The sequence below is a fragment of the Nyctereutes procyonoides genome, unplaced genomic scaffold (genome assembly GCF_905146905.1).
Source record: "Nyctereutes procyonoides isolate TBG_1078 unplaced genomic scaffold, NYPRO_anot_genome, whole genome shotgun sequence".
Lineage (NCBI taxonomy): Eukaryota > Metazoa > Chordata > Mammalia > Carnivora > Canidae > Nyctereutes > Nyctereutes procyonoides.
In genome coordinates this window covers 33,081,054-33,101,791 of record NW_026575120.1, presented here as the reverse complement: position 1 = coordinate 33,101,791, position 20,738 = coordinate 33,081,054, and the positions used below count along the sequence as shown (strand labels likewise).

General features: G+C 45.8%; 1 protein-coding gene across 1 annotated transcript in view; it reads right to left on the bottom strand.

Annotated features, from left to right (window-relative positions):
• TBXAS1 (thromboxane A synthase 1) overlaps positions 1 to 19,776 on the bottom strand; it is a 161,799-nt gene extending 142,023 nt beyond the window's left edge. The window contains exons 1-3 of the mRNA XM_055335529.1: positions 19,759 to 19,776; positions 19,523 to 19,634; positions 10,629 to 10,797 (exon numbers count right to left, since the gene is read on the bottom strand). Coding sequence (XP_055191504.1) covers positions 10,629 to 10,717 — 89 coding nt within the window. The 5' untranslated portion in view covers positions 10,718 to 10,797; positions 19,523 to 19,634; positions 19,759 to 19,776. The remainder of the gene's footprint in view (positions 1 to 10,628; positions 10,798 to 19,522; positions 19,635 to 19,758) is intronic.
• Between the last annotated feature and the right edge of the window lie 962 nt (positions 19,777 to 20,738).

The following is a 20,738-nucleotide window of genomic DNA, read 5'->3' as shown; positions in this document are numbered from 1 at the left end:
ATTAGTGTTCAATAGGACTGTGAATGAGGAAGTGTTTGTCCTTTCATGCCTCTCTTCTGGGGGCTGGATGCCTCCTATCACCCCCTTACCACCACAGGATTGTCAGGGTGCCCTGGTCAGACCCCAAGAGCTCTGTGATCCCCGATATGCCACCTCTAAATGGCCATGTCCTACATTCTGTCCCATTCTCTCCTTTTACATCCAAGACCTGCTCTTCAATTTCGAATGTGACAATTGCTTTATCTATCTGAATTCATGAGACTGTTATCCACTGCACATCAATGAGGGAGAACCAGCGCGCAGCCTTGAAAACCTTCAGCATTCAATGAGTGTGTGAACAAAGAAGTCATTTATTTACTCTTTCCATGAGCCACGTGCAAGGCATTCTACTAGGCTTTGGGAACACGGGGCCACTAGTGTGCAAGCAAGTCAGAGGGAGATTGACCCAGCCATCCCCGGCACTCACAGGCCCACCTGTGCATCTCAGTGACCTGAGGCATCTCACATGGTCATCTCAGTGACCATCACTGATGTTTACTGAGTACCTACTGTGCCCAAGGCACTCACTGGCTTAAGGTTTAGCCCTGCCTTCAGGCGCTTAGAGCCAGGCTAGGAAGGTAGGACACATGAATCCACAATGAAATAACATGGTAGGTACCAAGGTGACTTCTAGAGACCACGAGGCACTATGGAAGTTCCGGATGGGCAGAGCTCCTCAGGCTGGCCTGGTCAAGGTGACCTTCTAGATGAGTGGCCTTTGGCAAGGTTTGGAAGGATGGCCAGGATGTAAACAGAGAGAGGAGGACATCCAGACAGCAGGGACTGTGATGAGTGAGCAGGAGCAGGAAAGAGAATAGGCATATTGTGTGCCGGCAGGAGGGAAATGCCAGGGGAGGGTTTTAGGGCAACTTGCAGTTGAAATGTGGAGGCAGAGGCTGGTTTTGGTGTATGGTGCTAGCTCTCCCCAGGGTGTCTGTGTATAGTGCTCAGAAAACAGGGGTTTGGCTGAAGCCACTATGTGTAGAGGTTGGCTTTGCTTTCAGGCCATCCAGGTGCCTTTGAGCAAAGAAAGGGCCGTCCCCTTGCTGGGACACGTTCAGGAATTGCTGTCTGCTGAGCTGAAACCTAAAGACACATCTTTGCAAGGACATATGGAAGTTGAGGATGGCCCTGCAGTGTGGCCCAGTGCCAGACTCTGCCAGGAGATGGAAGACAAGGAGACCCAAGGGCGTGGGGATCTCCCCACTCAGCCAACACTCCACCCCTACCCATCCTCAAAGAAGTTGTGCGATGTCACATATTTCCGGCAAACCAGGAACGAGGTGGCTCTTAATAATTGAAACACTGATGCACAGCAATATGAACAACTGTCCCCTGTCCCTTCTCTCTCCAGAGTTCCATCCCCATGTTCAGATACACGTTATATATACAAATCCCTGTAACGCTGCTCAGGTTCCCAAAGACAGGGCACTTATCCTCAGTGGCAAATGACAGCCTAGAAGATGGTTGTTATTATGGTATCCAGGGGTGGAGGGAAGGGTTCAGTCAGTAACTTTATTTCTGGAAGAGCCACTGTTCTCCCAGGGACAGCAGCACCAAGCATATACTCAAGCATCACAGGAAGGCACCAACATAAATCCAATTATTTGTTTTGTTTATAGAACAAATGAGATTCTTCTTTCATCTCTTCCCAAAGAGTAGATGCTAGGAGAAGCCCAAATTCTCACAAGATAAGAGAAAGTATGACCACAAGTATTAAGATTATTGCTGTTGGAATCCCTGGGTGGCGCAGCAGTTTAGCGCCTGCCTTTGGCCCGGGGCACGATCCTGGAGACCCAGGATCGAGTCCCACGTCGGGCTCCCTGCATGGAGCCTGCTTCTCCCTCTGCCTGTGTCTCTGCCTCTCTCTCTCTGTGACTTTCATGAATAAATAAATAAAATCTTTAAAAAAAAAAGATTATTGCTGTTAATTTCCTTAAAACAAAATCAAAAGCGAAGAACCAATGCATATGCCCCGTGAGTGTGGCTCCTTAACAGCATCCCCTGGCTTCCTGATACAAAAACCTCTTGAGTAAACAAGAAGCCTTATTGTTCGAGAATCACCTTTTATTTTGAGTTGAAACTAATATTGCCTGTCTAATACCAATCTGCCAAAATTTGGACTGGTTAAAAAAAATCGATCTATTCTTAAAACAGAGGACAATTGGTTGCCTTGAGGCTGTCAAAAGATTGCCTCTAGACACCAAGGACCATTCCTAAAGAAAAGTGCTAAGAATGCGTTTTCTGATAGTGGCATATCTGCTGCAAAGGTTTAGCCTATCAGGAAAATGCCTTTGAAGGTCATAAAATTCATTTGGCTGTATAAGTTCTGGTGTGTATGCTAAAATAATCAGTCACGTTACTTTATAGTCACGCCTCGTACTCTCGTTCTGGAAAATCAATAAAGTGAGGGGAAGGCTAGGAATATTGTGTATAACTATTTAAAAGAGAGAAAACAAAAAATAATATTCTGTGAAATGGTCCTCGAGGAAGCACAGACCTAGTTTTCCTAAGCAGGTTCAATTTTATCTCCAAGCTCATCGCTGAGTTATTAAACCAAAGTACCCATCATATCCTAAACAAAAAGTGCAAAAAATTAAAAAATGGAAATAGCATGCATCCCTCCGTAGATGCTCTGGGGCACTGGAAATTATCCATGGCCTTTAAAATGTATTTCTAAAATGTGTCCATTATTCACACCCTTAATGTTCTACCAAATGTTCTACCCTAATGTTCTACCAAATGTTACACACCCTGACATGGTGACTCTTCCTCACCTGGAATTTTCTCCCTCCTCTCCTCTGCCATCAATTCTTCCTTATATTTCCAGACCCAGCCTGAGACCCTTCTGCTTCCCAAAGCCACCTCTGATAGGCTGGCTACCCAGAAATTCTGAGGAGTGAGGGCTGGAAGGCAAGAAGAGAGTCCTGCACACAGCCTAATGAAGCCCCCAAAAACCGCGTTGTGAGAATGTTTCCCAGCTCCCAGGACACTCTCTCCCCTCCATGGGAACTACTGCTGAGGATGAGTGAGGAAGAGGGAGCAGTTCCTAGTGGACCACTTGTGTTTTATCTGACTCGCTTTTCACCAGCAGTAGCTGGTTTGTACAGACCTGCCCATGCATGGAGTCTAGATCCAGAAGGCATTCGGTGGTCATCTGTGCCAAATGCCCCACACCATGCAAGAAGTGCTTTGGTGGCATTCCTGGTGGGTGTCGAGGGCTACTCCCCACCTCCCAGGGCAGCGTTCCTGCCACTGCCAGACAGCTGTGGTTGTTTGTTTACTTTGATGCTGAACTGGAGCCGGCCCGTGCACTGGCCCTCCTTTGCCCTCTAGACTCCATACCATCTATGGCCTGAAGTAAACATCATCAACCCTAGAGCCTCAAAGCTTGCAAACGGATCATTCTGAGGTTTTATTCCTCTGGTCAGCAGCCGCTCCGTTTCCACCAGGCTATGGGGCTGCCTGACCACCACCAACACACCCTTGTCAAGGAACAGTCTCAGCTAGTTGAGATCGCCCTTGTTGCTATGGCCATACTCAGCGTTTCTTAATCCAATACATTCAGGGGAAACTGGGTCAAATGAAGTTAAAGAGATTTCTTTACTGCAGAACTTTTCAGCCCCTTGGTATGCTATGAATCTCCAAGAAGCCTTACCTTATATTTAATTTCCCAAACATTTTTAGGAACAGAACTAGGGAAATGGTAGCCAAACTAATTTTCAAATACCCTCATTCTGCAACTAGATACCTCTCCCTCTCCCTCTGATTATACCAGGGAACACTGATGTGGCTTCCTTGCTCGGACAAACTCAAGAGTTCTCAGCTGGGCTCTGTATTCCAGCCCAGGGGTGTTTTGTTTTGTTTTGCTAGCTTATTGAAGTATGATTGACAAATGAAAATTGTATATATTTAAGGTATACAGTTTGATGTTTGATGTAAGTATACCTTGTATAATGATTACCACAATTAAGCTAACATTTCCATCACCTCACATAGTTACCATTTGCGTGCGTGTGGTGAGAACACTTAAGATGACCTTCTTGGCAAATTTCACATATTCTACATTATTATTATAGTTACTAATGCTGTGCATTAGATCTCTAGAACGTATTCATCTTATAACTGAAAGTTTGTACCCTTTGACCAACATCTCTTCATTTCTCCCATCCTCCAGTCCCTGGCAACCACCATTCTACTCACTGTATCCATGAGATGACTTTTTAGATTGTGCATATATGTGAGATCATGCCATTTTTGTCTTTCTGTGTCTGGCTTATTTCATGTAGCATAATGTCCTCCAAGTTATCCACATTGTCACCAATGGCAGATTTCCTTCTTTTTTAAAGCTGAATAATATAGTATTGTCCACATAGACCACAATATATCCATTCATGGGTCAATAACATTTGTTTCCATCTTTTGGCTATTGTGAATCATGCTGAACAAACATGGGAGTGGAGACATCCCTTCAAGATGCTGATTTCATTTCCTTTGGATACTCATGAGTAGGAGCTGGGTCATGTGGTAGTTCTATTTTTAATTTTTTGAGGAACCTCCTACTGTTTTCACAGTGGCTACACCAAAGTATGTTTCCACCAATAGTGCACTAGCGTCCCCTTTTCTCCACATCCTCACCAGCCCTTGTTATCTCTTGTCTTTTTGATGATCGTCATTCTAACAAGTGGAGAGTGATTACTCTCGGCTTGGATTTGTATTTCCATGATAATTAGTAATGTTAGTCACTTTTTCCTTTACTTGTTAACCATTAGTATGTCTTCCTTGAAAAATGTCTGTTGAGTTCCTTTGCCCATTTTTTGAGTGGGTTATTTTGTTCTGTTTTGTTACTATTGTTACTATATATTTTGGATATTAACCCTATCTCAGATATATGATTTGCAAATATTTTCACCCATTCTGTAGGTTGTCTTTTCACTTTGTTGGCTGTTTTCCTTGTGCAAAAACTTTCTAGGTTGATGTACTCTTACTTGTTTATTTTTGCTTTTGTTGCTTGTGCTTTTAGTATTATATCAAAAAAAAAAAAAAAACCTCATTGCCAAGACAAATTATCAAAAAACTATCCCCTATGTTTCTTTTTACAGTGTCAGGTCTACATTTAAGTCTTTAAGCTATTTTGAGCTTTTTTTTTTTTTTTTTTTTTTTGCATATAGTGAAAGTAAGGGTTCAGTTTCATTCTTTTGCATGTTACTCTCCAATTTTCCCAAAATCATTTATTGAAGAGACTATCCTTTTCCACTGTGTGTTTTTGGCTCCTTTATCAAAACTTAATTGACCGTATATGCATGAGTTTATTTCTGAATGTCTTAGTCTATTCCATTGGTATGTGGCTCTTTTTATGCCAGAACCATACCATTTTGACTTCTATAACTTTGTAATATAGTTGGAAATCCAGAAGTATGATGCTTCTAGCTTTGCTCTTCTTTTTCAACGTTGCTTTTATGGCTCCATAAAATTTTTAGGATTTTTTTTCCTATTTCTGTGGAAAATGGTATTGAAATTTTGAAAGGGATTGCATTGAATTGATAGATTATTTTGGGTTGTATGGACATTCTAACAATATCTATCTAACTGATCCATGAACACAGGATATCTTTCCATTTATTTGTGTCTTTTTCAGTTTCTTTCATCAGTGTCATAATTTTCAGTGTACAGATCTTTTACCTGTGTGGTTAAATTTATTCCTAAGTATTTTATTCGTTTTGATGCTATTGTAACTGGGATTGTTTTCTTTATTTCTTCTAGCACAGTTTGTTGTTAGTATAAAGCAATACAACAGATTTTTGTATGTTTGATTTTGTATATTTGATCCTGCAACTTAACAGAATTCATGTGTTAGTTCTAACAGCTTTTGATGGAGTCTTTAGCATTTTCTATACTTAAGATCATGTTATCTATGAACAGAGACAGTTTTACTTCTTCTTTCCAGTTTGGGGTCCTATTATTTCTTTTTCTTGCCTAATTGCTCTGTCTGGGACTTCCAACTTTCTGTTGAATAGCAGTAGTGAGAATGGGCATCCTTGTTTTATTCTGATCCTAGAGGGAAGGCTTTCATCTTTTCACTGCCAAGTATAAGGTTAGCTGTGCGCTTGTCCTATACAATCTTTATCATATTGAAGTATATTCCTTTTACAGGAATTCATTGAGAATTTCTATGAGGAAAGGAAGTTGACTTTTGTCAAATGCTTTTTCTGCATGTATTGGGATGATTATATGTTTTATTTGCTTCATTCTGTTAGTGTGGTATATCATGTTGAGTGATTTGTGGATATTAAGCCTTCTTTGCCTCCCAAGGAGCAATGGTTTCTTTTAAATATGGTCTAGGACTCAGTTATCTAGATTACTAGATATGGTCTGGGCTTAGTATTAGAATCTAGTCTTAAGTCTTCATAATCACCCATAACATTTTACCTTAACCTGGTCTTAGAATGAGACTTGATCAGAATCCTAAAGCATCCTGATTCCTACTCTAACAACCACTTAATTCATACCTCTGAGTCTCGGGCTCCTGAGCTTTAAATGCAGCCTGGCATTAAAAGCCCTTGCATCTTTCCAAGACAGCACTTCTCAGCTGCTAGTGTAGTCATATATTTATCTGCTTTGACTATTTAGCTACTTAATGAAACTGCTACAGTTTACCTTTCACACTGCCTCATTAGTCAAGAAGCTCTCCCATTACTACAGATTCCCCTTCTACTCTCCTCTGTTGGTAGAAATAATGAGATTATAGTCCTGAAATCTCCACACCCAAAACATCCAACTGGTTTCCTCTTCACTACTAGAGAAGAGCCATTTCCTCCTCTTTTAAATAAAATTTCTCCCTTTATTTATTTTTATTTTGTAGTCTTTGCTCAGTAATTCATACTCATTAAATGTGGCAGATCTAGAAAAACTAAAAAAGAAATAAATATCATCCATAACCCCACCAAGGAAGAAGAAACCACTGTTAATATTTGGGCCACTTCCTTATACTCTTTTAAAGAATAAAGGAATCTTAATCAATGGGAATCCAATTGCCAAGTATTAGATGTGCTTGAAATACGCTAGGAGTTAAGGTTACCTCTAGCCATATTCAGTTGACACAACTTCTTTCTTGTACATCAAATCTCTTCCAGAAGTAAGACTTTCAAACAATTTTACACAAAAAAAATGAGCTTTTAAAATGTCTTGTCAGGTGTGTTAATCACCTTTGTATGTGCTTCATGTACTTCTTGCTAATATATTCTATATGCCTACTCCATGTCAGCCCCAGTGGAACAGCCCTGATCTGATAACCCCCTTCACACTACTCAGCCACCTGTCAATTTAAATAAGCATTGTTGAAATTTGTGTCAAATGCACTTTGAGGAAGACTATTGAAATATATTTTGCCTATTTTATAATGATCTCTTTTTACATGAAATGGACTCTTTTGTCTTCTTCTTTCCAAATTCACATACACACTTCATAATTAAGAAGTCTTTATTAAGTACATAGCATGGTCTCTCTTCTACAAGGTGGGTAGGGATACAAAAACAGTCCACCTGCAACAGCTTAAAAAGGGGTCACCAGGTTGGTATGAACTGAAAATACAACTGGTTTTCAGGAAAATGGGTGACTCCTGTGGGCAAAACTGTTAAGATCTGTACTGATCTGTGAAGGCTAAGAGAAAAACCAGCAAGAAAAATACCAGCAGAAATCAGAGGCTGGAACCAGCCTTCAGCTAACATTTATTATGCACCAATGCTACCTGCTGAGCTTTGGGGTTGGGGGGACAGGGAAGTGGAGGGTGATGAGAAATATGATAAAAGCAGCACTTGGTAGGGGCTTGGAAGTGCCCTGGACAAACAGAAGAGGCTTCCCTAAGATGTCCCTGAACTTAGCACTGAAGGAAAGAGAAGAGGAAGGGAATTCCAAGCATGGAGACTTGCAAGGGCAAAGGAAAGACGCATATAGCAACATGATGGCTCTCTGAACAGGATATGGGGGAGGGAGAGGGGAGAGGAGTCCCCTGGAAGGGCACGAGCTAAACCCTAAGGCCTGGGTGCTAGGCTGATGAATGTGTACTTCTTAACTCTACCCCCATTGAACCAAATGCTAGAAGAACATCTGTGCCATGAATAGAAATTTCTGGAATTGCAAAGAGATGTGAGACCTCACCCCTCCCTTGCAAGAACTCACAGGCTGGTTGAGGAAGCAAGAAGTAATCCTCATAGTTTTATTCTCTCAGAGTTAAGGCTCCCTGTGACAATCTTACCTGGCCCAATGGCAAAGATGACTCTCAAAGGAAAGACAAAGGAGTCTGAACAGTCATGACATGCCGCCCTCCACAGTTTCTTCTTAGGAGCGAGCTGACTGTGGGGATCTGTCCACCCCCAGCTTTCTCTGAGCAACCCTCTCTCTCCCACAAGTGTCTCTCAAGAGAATGGAGCAGGAGGGAGGCCCCACCACATTCAAGCGGGAGTCCGTTGCTCAGAGGCTACCTAGAGCCTTGCCTGGGAAGAAGCGGTTGAGAGCCTGAGGATGGTTACCTTGAGCTGGATCAAGGGATAGACCCCAGGGTCCAGAGCCACGGCCAGAGCCACCTTCTTCTGTCACCTGCTCTCTTTCAGCATTCTTCTCTCCAGACACCATGCTTACCCCAGAACCTCCATGTATCCCCCTGTCTTGGACATCTGATCCCAACCTCCTGTTTCCTGACCTTGTACCAGAGAGCCTCCGCTCCATGCCTGGCATAAATGAACAGATCAACAAATGTTTCTGAGATAACAAATGGAAGTCAGCTTTCACTTCCTATTTACCACCTCTGCTTCGTGCCTTTATCTAATCTCTGTGTCTTTGACCCAGGTTATTAATATGGCCCCGGGAGTAGATTACAAATGCACAGCTGCCTGGCTGAATGGTACAGTGTCATTGTCCGTGACTCCCTGATCTACACTGATTATAAACATCCAGTTACAGCAGCTTATCAGTCAGGACACATGCCCCCTTCCATGACCAGAGGAACATTAACGTATGCAATTCATTCATTCGTTCATCAAACATTTATCGAGGCCATGGTGTAAGTCAGGCATTGAGCTGGGAGCTGAGAACAGAGAAGTGGAAAAAAAAAACCCACAACAAAAACAGAAATGGGTAGAAAAGTGTCTAATATGAGCTTAATGCTGTGAGACCACCTGGAAGATCCAGGCGGGACACGCTTTGAGAACCACAGTCAGAGCATAGCTCTTGATGGGAAAATACGTTCATAATCGTATTAAGAAGAAATTTAAAATATACCTGAAGCACTAACAACTTCCTTTCCTCTGCAGTTAGCTGACAGAGATGGTGGTTAATGATGCTGGCTGACACCTACTAAGCACCTACTATGTGTCTGCACTGTGGTGTGTGCAGCCCTGAGCATGGGAGCACTTTGAGATGGGTGAATGGGGCGAGGCAGGGAATGAGAACTGCTCCTTGCTCCTGGATTTGCATGTGGCTGGTTTCAAGGCAAGATAAGCTATACTGAGAAAAGTTCGAAAGATAATTAAACCAGTTAAAAAAGCAAAAACAGCACTGGGACTGAAGCTGGGTTTCAGAGCCAATTTCCAAGAAGTCATTTCATCATCCTAGAACATCAAACGTGAATTCCATTTTCAGCTATGCAAATTCCAAAAGAATAATACCTCACATTTGCATAATGCTTGATGCTTTTCAAAGTGCTTTCCCAGTTATTAATCTAGGGGAGGCTTTATTAGCACCGAAACATAAATTGAAATTCTGTTCAAACTCGAGTTCCCCATTAATTTTTCCACTTTCCCCTCAAAAACCAGAGCCACCTAAATCCAGGTGCTTTGGATCGAGTGGGTAGCTGTATTAAGTTTAACCCGCCGGGTGAATATGTATTAATGGAGCATATTGCGGGCCCGTCCATCTACAGACTCAGGCCTTCAGCAGGGCCAGACTCCAAGAAGCCTCCTGTGAATTAACCAGAAACAGGGAACTGCCCTCAGTTCAAATCTGAGATCTTTTCAGGGAGTGCAGTGTGGGCACTGTACACACTCCATTCGTCAGAAACCATTCCCTTCTATCAAATATCAGAAAACTAGGAAATTAGTTCCACCACTTTGTCCTTCCACCTACAGAAAACCCTGTCAGTGGCCTCCTGCAAAGTGGCCCACGATGCCAGACAGCTCCTATGTCCTTTTTGTTTTTAATGTCATATGAACCGAGAGGCCGAAGCCGCAGTATATCTGCCACGGGGAGAGGATCTCAGAAAAGTGAAGTGAGAAGATATGACATGTACGAGGAAATACTTCTCCCCAAATCTCTCCAATGTGTTTCTTTTTCCATCTCTTTCAAACTTAATTATGTGTAGCGTTCTCCGTCACTGAATCACCAGCCTTTCCTGACACCTCGATCTCATTGCATTTTAGCAAAAGATTAACCTGGCTGTTTGCTTTTAATTCTGAAGCTGTGTTAATACTCAACTCCCTCTAGATTAGAAAAGAAGAAAAACACACTCCCACATACCCCGCCCTGGCTCCAGCGAGGCTCCAGGGCTGCTGTTGCTGACAGTGTCACAGTCATGGGAACCTGCTGGCTGCACTTACCATTTCAGGAGGGCCAAGAGGACCACAGAGAGGGCCACTGTCACCATGGGGCCATTCACTTCCAGTTTGAGAAAACTCAAGACTTCCATTGTTCCTCAGAGTCCCTAGAAGACTGGTTCTCCAGAGGAAAGAGGGAGCCTGGTCCTCCTGCTGTTACAGGGACCACAATCTGCAGAGAGAAGAAGGACTAGGCAACCAAGACCGCATCATATCAAGTGGGTCCCCAAAATGTACTCTCCGTCAGAGCGTCTCCTTATAAAGAGGAAGGAAGAGGAGGGAAAAAACACAGGGTTTCAGTGTAAGGCAATGAATCAGCAACTTTATTTTCTTGAGGACCGCCCTGTCAATAAACATTTATGTTAACTTCCCTGGGAATTAGCAGCAGAACTGGTCCCATGTTTGCCGAGAGATGTGAAATGGTTGCAACCATAGATTTCCTTGAGTCGTCTATGAAGAAAGACTCCCCTTCAAAAACTTAATTCATAATTCACTGAAGACACGGGATCCAGAGACCCTGAATGTCCCAGAAAAATTTGGGGTCAGATATCAGCCTGATGGAAAATGCTGATGGAACTGAGGACATCCATCCCACAAAGTTTATTGGTTCCTGGGACCCAGGGGGTCCTTGGTGACTGGCCAATGGAATAGACCAAAGATCTTGCCCTGTGTCAGCACTCTCATCATGAGTGCAGGATTTCTCACATGTCTAAAAGCATGTCTGTAGGCTCATGCACGTGTCCTTTGTTCTAGCTCTGAGCTTATCTGACTGAAGTAGACTGAATCATTTTTTCGCTTATTAGTCAGTGTACTACACTTTCAGTAATGGGGAGGGTGTCTCGGAGAGTGAGTCATTCGGTCACCATGATATTCATCCATTCATCAATATGTATGGGGGACCAGGCTCTGTGCTAAGTGTACGATGTTTGAAAAACAGAAGTAGTACCAGACTCCGGGAAAATTTCTCTCGGGAGAGATAGACAACAAACAGGGAGACAAATAAATAAGTAATTGCAAGTTGAGAGCCGTGCTGTGAAGGTCATGAACACAGGGTATGAGTAGGAAGAGCTGGGGGGACCCCGCTAAGAGAGTGTTGCAGGGGAAATCTGTCTGGAAAGGAAAAGCTTGAAGCTGTGATTCTCAGCTGGAGAGGAGTCCACCAGGGAAAGGGCCATGGGCAAAGCCTTCTGGGCAAAAATGGGTGACACAGACAAAGGGTCTAAGGTGGGAAGGAATTCCTGTGTATGTGGGAACTGGAAAGAGGGCAGTCCTGCTGGAGTAGATGGGCCAGCTCGGGGAGACATCGCTTCCCTAAGAGATGGAGACTGTCAACAGAGGCTAGACAGCACAAAGCCACAGTGAGAAGCGTGGGCTCCATTTTATGTGTCACTTAGGGGTTTAACATACTTGTATTTATGTTTGGTGAAAGCATTCTGGCTGCACGTGGAGAACTTGTGGGAAGGAACAAGAGGAAGAGCGGGGAGGCCACTTAGAAGACTCTTCATTCATCCTAAGATGAGCCTGCAGACAGAGCAGGAGTGGACGTAGAAAGAAGTAGAGGAATTTGCAATATATTTAGGAGTAGACCGCAGAATGTCCTGACGGATTGGATGTGCGAGGGAAGGGGGAGGAGGAAACAAGTCTGACTCCTGGGCTCCTGACTTGAGCTGTGGGTGTATACATAGAGGTGACACTGAGGTGGGGAAGATGGAGTAGTGGTGGGAAAAATCAAGAGTTTGGCTTGGGTCCTGTTTAGTCTGAGATGCCTGGGGGCCATCTGAGTGGAGCTGTGAAGTCAGAGAGGAATCTTCGCTGAAAACATAAATAATAATGATTAATAACAAAAATGCCATTTATGGAGCACTGACTATGGGCCAGTTCTTATTCTAAGAGCATTCATTCATATGTGTTAATTTGTTCAATCCTCTTAAACAGCACGATGAAGCCAAGCTTTCTATTAACCCCCTTTTATAAAAGAAACTAAGACATGGGACACATGACTCCAAAGTCCATTCTCCTAATCAAAAGATTATATTCCAATATGGAAGGCATCAATATACAGAGGAACAGATGAGCCACAGCCACAAATATGATACAAACCACACAATACTTCCCTTTTCTCTGGCCATTTGCCCTGCCTCCCTGTTTTGCATTCCTACTGAGGTGCCCCCAACAGCTGCACCCCAAGTGTCTCATGCTTCTGCCCAACCCTTTTGGATGTCCATGACTCTCCTCATATTCCACATGTCCTTTGTTGCATTTGATCAGGACTGTGCTGAGATGTTAAAGGATCTGTGTATCCCCCCCCCCCACAAAACAGAGCTATGCTTCATCAACAGTCATCTGAGATACGACGCTTTCAATCACAGGAGCCATGGGATGGGGCTTGGGGGCAGAGCAAGCGGGTGTGGAGGAAGCAAGTCGTCACGGCCATGGATTCAGAGAGTTGGAAGGACCTCAGATATTACGAAGGCCAGTCAAAGAGATGTTCATGAAAAAAAAATTTATTTTTAGGACTCCAAGGTGAAATAAATATGAGAAAATGCTGGTGTAAGCATCGGTAAATTAGCTTATTTCCTGAAAAAGACTTGAACTGGCCAATGTGCACGGTGAAGCTCCGAGAGTGGCATGCAGAGAGCAGCATTGTATTTGACCACAAATTCTTGTTAAGGGGCATTCATGAACACATCCCAGATGTAGTGTTCTTAGGAACGTGCTTTGAGAAATGTTGACCAAATCCAACTCTGATTTACAGAGGAAGGAATAAAAAAGAACCCAGAAAGGTAAAGTGACTGGTACCAAGTCCCACAGCTGCCTAGTTCTAGAACCTGGGTCACCCAGCTTCTCTTCAGACTCATCTAGAATACACTCCTCACGTCACCCCATGCACCTGGCACAGGTCCCGCCCTGTTCACAGAGAACCTTTGAGTATTAGCAGCCAGTGCAGAGATGTCTGACTTTGTTGAGGGGTTGCCAGCTCCCCAAGTGACTGAGTTCACTCATTCATTCCTCTGACTAATATTTTTGGAGTCCTTTCTATGTAATTTGTGATTTGGAGGAGCTGTCAATGCTGCGGAGAAATCATCCCATCCTTTCCACGCTAGCCTCATACTCAGTGAGGTATGGATAGTAAATTAACCAAGATAAAGTGGAAGGGTCAGATATGAGAGATATGAAGGATTTTTATCAGAGTAACATGATTAGGAATGTATCAATTTTAAAAATCTATGACACAATGCAGGAACATTTGGGGGTTTTCCCACGATAAAGGACAGTCTGTCGCCATGATGCTCACCATAATTAAGCATTAGGCCTTTACTCTCAAAATATTTTCTTTTTAATGGTATATCTATTAAAAACAATCAACTTTGGGGCACCTGGGTGGCTCAGTGGTTGATCATCTGCCTTTGGCTCAGGGCGTAATCCCAGGGTCCCGGGGTCGAGTCCCACATCGAGCTCCCTGCAGGGAGCCTGCTTCTCCCTCTGCCTGTGTCTCGGCCTCTCTCTGTGTGTCTCTCATGAATAAATAAATAAAGTCTTTATAAAAAATAAAACTAAAAACCATCAACTTCATAGAACTGTATAAAAAGTGTTTTATACCTTCCACATCCTTTTCTATGCAAATACGAACATAGATATACTCATAGTTTTTTTTGCTGTTGTTGTTTTAATTTTTATTTATTTATGATAGTCACACACACACAGAGAGAGAGAGAGAGAGAGAGAGAGAGAGAGGCAGAGACATAGGCAGAGGAAGAAGCAGGCTCCATGCACCAGGAGCCAGACGTGGGATTCGATCCTGGGTCGCCAGGATCGCGCCCTGGGCTAAAGTCAGGCGCTAAACCGCTGCGCCACCCAGGGATCCCTATACTCATAGTTTTTAAAAAAACAAGATCGCCATACCCATGCTTTTCTGCAACTGGTCTTTTTCACTTACTGTAGCATGCATACCCTTCTACGTCATAGCTAGAGATAGATATATGTCATTGGCTCCCTAGGATCCCACTGTACAGATGTGTTGTGACTCATTTAGCCTGTCCTTCATTGAATGGCATTTGAATTGTTTCCAACCACAAATGAGGGTGCAGTGAACATCCTTGTACATATCACCATGGCCTTGGGTAAGGACATCCCAAGCAAAAGTCTTAGAAGTGGTAGTGCCGCCCCCAAAGATGTGCATTCCAAAAAGGTTGGTGGGTGCTTCCACCCTAGAAGCAGTTTCGATTCTCCCTCCCTCAAGCTGTGTGTGGAGTGCCCACCTGGTGGGACACCCCAGTTTCTCTCCTTCTGTCTCAACCCACCCCAAGTCCATCCTTTTTTTCCTCCTACATCCAGGCAGACACCTCCCCCAGAGTTGAGTCAACTGTTTTGACTTAAGTCTTGTGTTTCTTTTTAAAGCTTTCACTCCATAAATTCTGTGGTATTTCCTTCATGTTCTCTGTGTTTAAAAACTGCCTGTGCAGATGTCTAAGTGGTGCCTTCCTTCTCTCTGAAGACTCCCAGCTGGCCTGCCCAAAGCCTGATGTCTCTGGGAGGCTTGAGGCATGGGGCACATTCTCCCTGCCAACTAGGGCCCCGAGTGAAAGGACAATGGGGCTTAGCCAGCCCCACGGAAGTTCAGAGAACATTTGCATGTAACCTCATCTGAGCCGAGAGCAACCCTGAGGAGTAGGTAAGCAGGACCTTTCATGCCTGGGCTCTGAGAGAAATGACTTGAGCTCAGAGATGTAACAGAACTAAAATCATACTGGAGGCCGGGCTTCAGCCCTAGTCTTCTGGCTTGAAACCCAGTGTTTTCCCCACTAAATCTAAAAATGCATAGTTCATCAAGCCAGCCTATGGATGCGATACCATTTATCTTTATGGTTACCCCCTGGGTTACCATAAAGTGTTGCTATAGTTAAGGAAGATGGAGGGATGGTGTGGGCCTGTGAGCTGCTTTATCTCCTTGCAGAAGATACTAGGGCCCCTTTTGGAAGGGGAAAACAACAACCTCCCCAACACCATCCAATATCTTAGAGATCCACTTTCTGAGAACATGAGGTCAGATTAGGAGGGCTCATCCATTTCTTCAGTCAAGTAACATTTGCTGAGCGATTGCTAAGCCCTAGGCACCGGGAATCGAAGCCCAGTGGATAAGACAAGGTCTTGCCCCCAGAACTCACCTCCTGGGATAGGGAAGCAGATATGTAAATACCTAAGTGGCTTCAGTGTAATAGGTACCATGACATAAATATGTACAGGGCACAGAGGGGGCAAAAAACAGGAGGGAGGAGACTGGAAAAAAATTGGGACACATGACACATAAGCTTAGACTGGACGGATGACTTCACTGAGCAGATGGGAACGGGACAGATGTGCTTAGCAGGGGGAGCACAGCTCAAGCTTGTTCCAAGGCTTCAGAAGCTGGCAGTAATAGGGCGAATGGGCAGACACTCAGAAGCCAGGTCACGCACCATTGTGGGCCATGCCAGAAAGTTTACACGTTATTCTAGGATCTGTGGGAAGCCAGAGGAGGACCTAAATTGAGCTGCAACATGATTAGCTTTGCTTTGAGAAGTTTCTCTCAGGAGGCAGATGGCTGGGTCATACCTGAGATGGGCAGACTAGCGAAGAGGCTGCCTGGCCCTCTAGATACGAGATAAAGCTATAGGGCTGGAAATGGGGAAGAGGAGACCACATTTGGGGATTACCGGGAAGGCAAAATCAACAGTATTGGGTCACCGATGAAGCATGGGGGGGAAGAAGAAGGGGTTGTGAGGAGAGTGTCCCCAATTTCTGGCCCCATTGATTGAGCCTATGTGTGCCATACACCACAGGAAGGACTTGGCAGGAGGACTGGGTAGAGGGGAATTCACGTGGCTTCCGTGGTGAGCAAGCTGAGCCCCGGGGGGCCACACAGGTAAAGGTGCTTGGGAGGCGGCCAGGTCAGGAGAGAAATCCGAAGCAGGGAAGTCGTTTTCGTTTCGAGAGCCATTTGCCGACAGGTGGGGTGATGCCATAAGAATAAATTGGCCACAGAGAAGAGGTGGAGTGTTCAGAAGGGGGCCATGGAAGGAATGCCGTGAATAGCAGCTTTGGGGAGAAGGTGGGCAAGGGGCTGGGGGGTGATGGGGTGCCAGATGGGGCTTTCAAAGAAATTGAGGAGGACCGGTCTGGGAAACCCCGCAGAGGACCCCTCCGTTAGTGCATGAGGATGTGGCTTTCTGTTCTCAAGCGATCTGGGTTCTTTAGCTCTCTCGGTGGGAAAGCTCTGCAGCCCTTCTGAGCCCTGGGTTGTCCTGGTGAGGTGGGGATAATGGTGCGCACTTCACAAGGCGGTTGTGGGGAAACAAGGTGCCCGTGTGGCCGCTTGAGCGGAGCTCCGGAGCCCAGCCAGCACGTGCACATGCGGTCGGGGATGTTTGCACCAAAGCCACAGGAGAACGGTTGTAGGGAGCAGGAAACAGCCCAGGGTGTGAATGCCGCGGAAAGGTCAAGTGCGGTGGTTACCGAAGCATCTCTGGATTTGGCACGTGGGTCCTTCTACCCCCCCCCCCCAGGATGGCTGTGGTGCAGCGGGGGGTGCAGAGACCCAGAACCAGGGAGACGGAGGCTTAGAGGGAGCTGAGTCAGCCTCCTCGGTCATTCTGTGGTCCCACAGCTGAGAGGTGGGAGGAGACGCACCTTTGCCCTGGCCGGAGGAGAATTTGCATGTGCCGCTACTGGGGGGCCCAGGTGAGGTGCAAACACCCCCTCTCGGAGCCGCGTGGGGACAGTGGCCATCTGTGTGTTTCTCCTCCCGCGGGGAGGACAGAACTCGCTCCTCTCTTCAAGGTTGCTATGGAGACATGGATGGGTTTGTGAACAGTTTTAAGGTCTATGTCACATCTTGACTTTGTGTTGGTCGTGAGGGCAAGGACCATATTTTATACATCATTGTGCACCCGCACCGCCCGGCCCGCTGCGATCTCATGTACCCGCACAGCTTTTATTAGCATGAGCCAGTCACTCCCAAACCTGTTCTCTCCGGCCCAGTTCTCTATCCTGAGGTTCAGACGTATAGCCAGCTGCCCACTGGTCCTCTTCTCACAGATACCCCGCAGATGCTAACAGACTTGAAATGTCTAAAGCCACACTCATTGTCACAGCCCCCTTCCTCCGTTAAATGCTTCACCCTCGTCCCGTGTTCCCCATGCCAGTGAATCATGCCTCTTTCCGCCCCCCAAGTCAGAAACCGGGGCTCACCCTCGACTCTTCCTTCTCTCCCAGCTCCCCACCCCTATATCCAGTTAATCAACGAGCCCTGTTGTTTCCACCTGTGAAGTCCCTCTCATTCTGGCCACTACTCCCTTTAGCCATTCTTATTTATTTGAGAGAGAGAGACAGAGAGTTGGGAGGGGCAGAGGGAGAGGGAGAGAGTCCTCAAGCCGACTCCTCGCTGAGTACAGAGTCCGAGGCAGGGCTCGATCCCATGAACCCGAGATCATGACCTGAGCTGAAATCAAGAGTCAGTCACTTAACCAACTGAGCCATCCAGGCGCCCCATCTGTTCATTCCTACATTCATTCCACTGGCTTTTTTTTTTCCCCCCACTGGCTTAATGAACATGCCAGCATCTAGCCAGTATTAGGCAATGGGAACTCACTGGTGCGGGAAACAAGCTAGGTGTCCCATCTCACAGAGCTTGTATCTAGAGAAGGAGCTGCCCAGATCCCAGCTCTTTCATGATCATTATCTCTCACTAGGCCTCAGTAGTCTTCTAGGGGCTTCTGTGCCTCTCGTTCATCCATCAATGTTTATTTGTTGAGCTTGTGTGAGATGCCCAGCAACCTAACCAGAGCATAAAGACCAGCATGACTGGGAGGCATGGAGCAAGGGGAAATGTGAGGCTGGGCGATGTAGGAGAACAGCCAGCGGTCAGAACACCTAAAATCTGCTGGGCCCTGTGAAACATGTACTGTTTCCTTCCAAAAGGAGTGGGACGCCATCGAAGGAAAGGCTTCGTGCAGGGAAGTGACATAATGCAATTTAGGCCAACTCTATCCCATCTGCTTTCACTATGAAAATGAGTGTGGAGCTCATCAGATAGCAGTCTAACATCCACATGTTGCCAGGTGCCCCAGCCACACAGCAGGGGCCCCAGAGCCAAGCTACTGTTCAGACCTTGACTGCGTGTGTCATCGGGAGGTGGGAGATGCCCTTGAGTGCAGGCAGCTCTTGATATCGCTAATCAGACACGACCCACCCTATGTCCTTCACATCTCAGCGTCTCTATCAATTTATGTCACCCATGATCTCAGCTTGTCAGATGTTAGCACTTTCTAAATTATCACTGAATCTCTCCTGGCGCTCGGCGTGGCTGAATGTGGCTACATGCTGATGATTACGGAGAGCTCTGTCTGTGAACATGGAGAGTCAGCAGATGGTTCGGCTGCCTTAAGGCAAGTCTTGGAGCTTTCAGGCAAGTGAGTGCCCGGATCAGCCATTTTTCACCTCGAATCACTGGAGCTGGGGCAGGCATTGCAGCGATAGACTGCAGAATGCAGAAATTCTGGTCATTGCATGGCAAGAATGCAGAAATTCAGAATCCAACGTCTGACAGCAGACAGAACTGGTATCCCCAGCAAGTCAGCACCATGAAGTCCCCACGCAGGGGAAAGAGGGCATGGTGACATATGCATGGGGCCTAATAATGCAGATCCCAAAGCAGAAGATAATTGGAAGTTTTGGCAGCAGAGCTTTCAAGGAAATACATACACGAGTGGGTAGCAGGACCCCAGGCCCCAGAACGGCCAACAGAAATGAGAACTGAGTCGTGGTGAGGCGGGGTTGGAAAGAAGATGGATAGAATAGGTACGTAACTAGAAGCCTCCACATCCCAAGGGTTTAACTACAGAATTTTCGTTCTCACTCACCCAACAGTCCAAATGTGGGTGTGCAGTAGGCAGCCTTACACGCAGTGATCTGGGGACACAGGCTCCTCCATCCACTACCGCAGATGCCTCTGCTCGATCATCCTGCAACCAGCTGGTGAAGGGGAAAAGGAAAAAGAAAAGGTGTGAGGAAAGTTTTTAATAGGTCAGGCCTGGGAGTGGCATAAACATGCCCATCCTGATGTCGTTGGCCGGAATTCAGACACGGCCACGCCTACCTGCAGAGGAGGCTGGAAATGGAGTGGGCCCAGGAGAAAAAGAAAAACAGCTTGGTGAACACCTAGCATTCCTGCCACAGGTAGTTCCCATCTTGAGTATGTTCTCAGCCAATGATTCCTGCCTAGGAAGCCGGCTGCTAGAACAAGGTGGAAGGTGATTCCATTGAGGTCCCCCCAAAAAAGCCAAAGCCCAATCAGTTCAAGATCAAGGATAAAGAGCAACCAGGGCAGCCCCGGTGGCTCAGCAGTTTAGCACTGCCTTCAGCCCAAGGCGTGATCCTGGAGACCCGGGATCGAGTCCCATGTCTGGCTCCCTGCATGGAGCCTGCTTCTCTCTCTGCCTCTCTCTCTGTGTGTCTCTCATGAATAAATAAATAAATAATATTAAAAAAAAAAAAGAGCAACCAGCCTGCAAGATGACAGGGTGCTGCTCTCCGACTATGTTCTGGCTCTCTCTGCTGAGTCTATTTCCCATGGTGCTCCTGCTAGCTGGGGTTCTGTTCTAAAGTCGCAGCTGGGAGCTTGCCCATAGCTTTGTGAGGCCATTGGAGCCTCCCTGTGTGGTGCTCATCCAGGCCCAACTAGACTAGACTAATCCACCTAACTAGATCCTCTTAGAATGTGGTGCTACTTGAATCCGTTCCCTGCACCCCAATGGACTATGTGAATAAGAAAAATTTGCTCTGCCTTCAGAAGTCGACTTTGTACCTTGGATGTTGTTTCAAGCCCTGTCTTAACGAGGCCTAGCTCCCTCCCCGTCTGCACTGGTCCATGTACTACTGAGTGAGGTCCCAGCCTGCCTTTTCCCTGTGCCCATCTGAGTTATGAAAGGCTTCGTGCCATTCTGTATCCTCACCCACCCCCCACCAACAGGCCAGAATCCTCCTGTGTATTTTCAAAACTCAGATGTCACCTCCTCAAGGAAGCCCTCCAGACTACCCATGATGATGATTGGCAATTTTGTGTCCTGCCATAACACC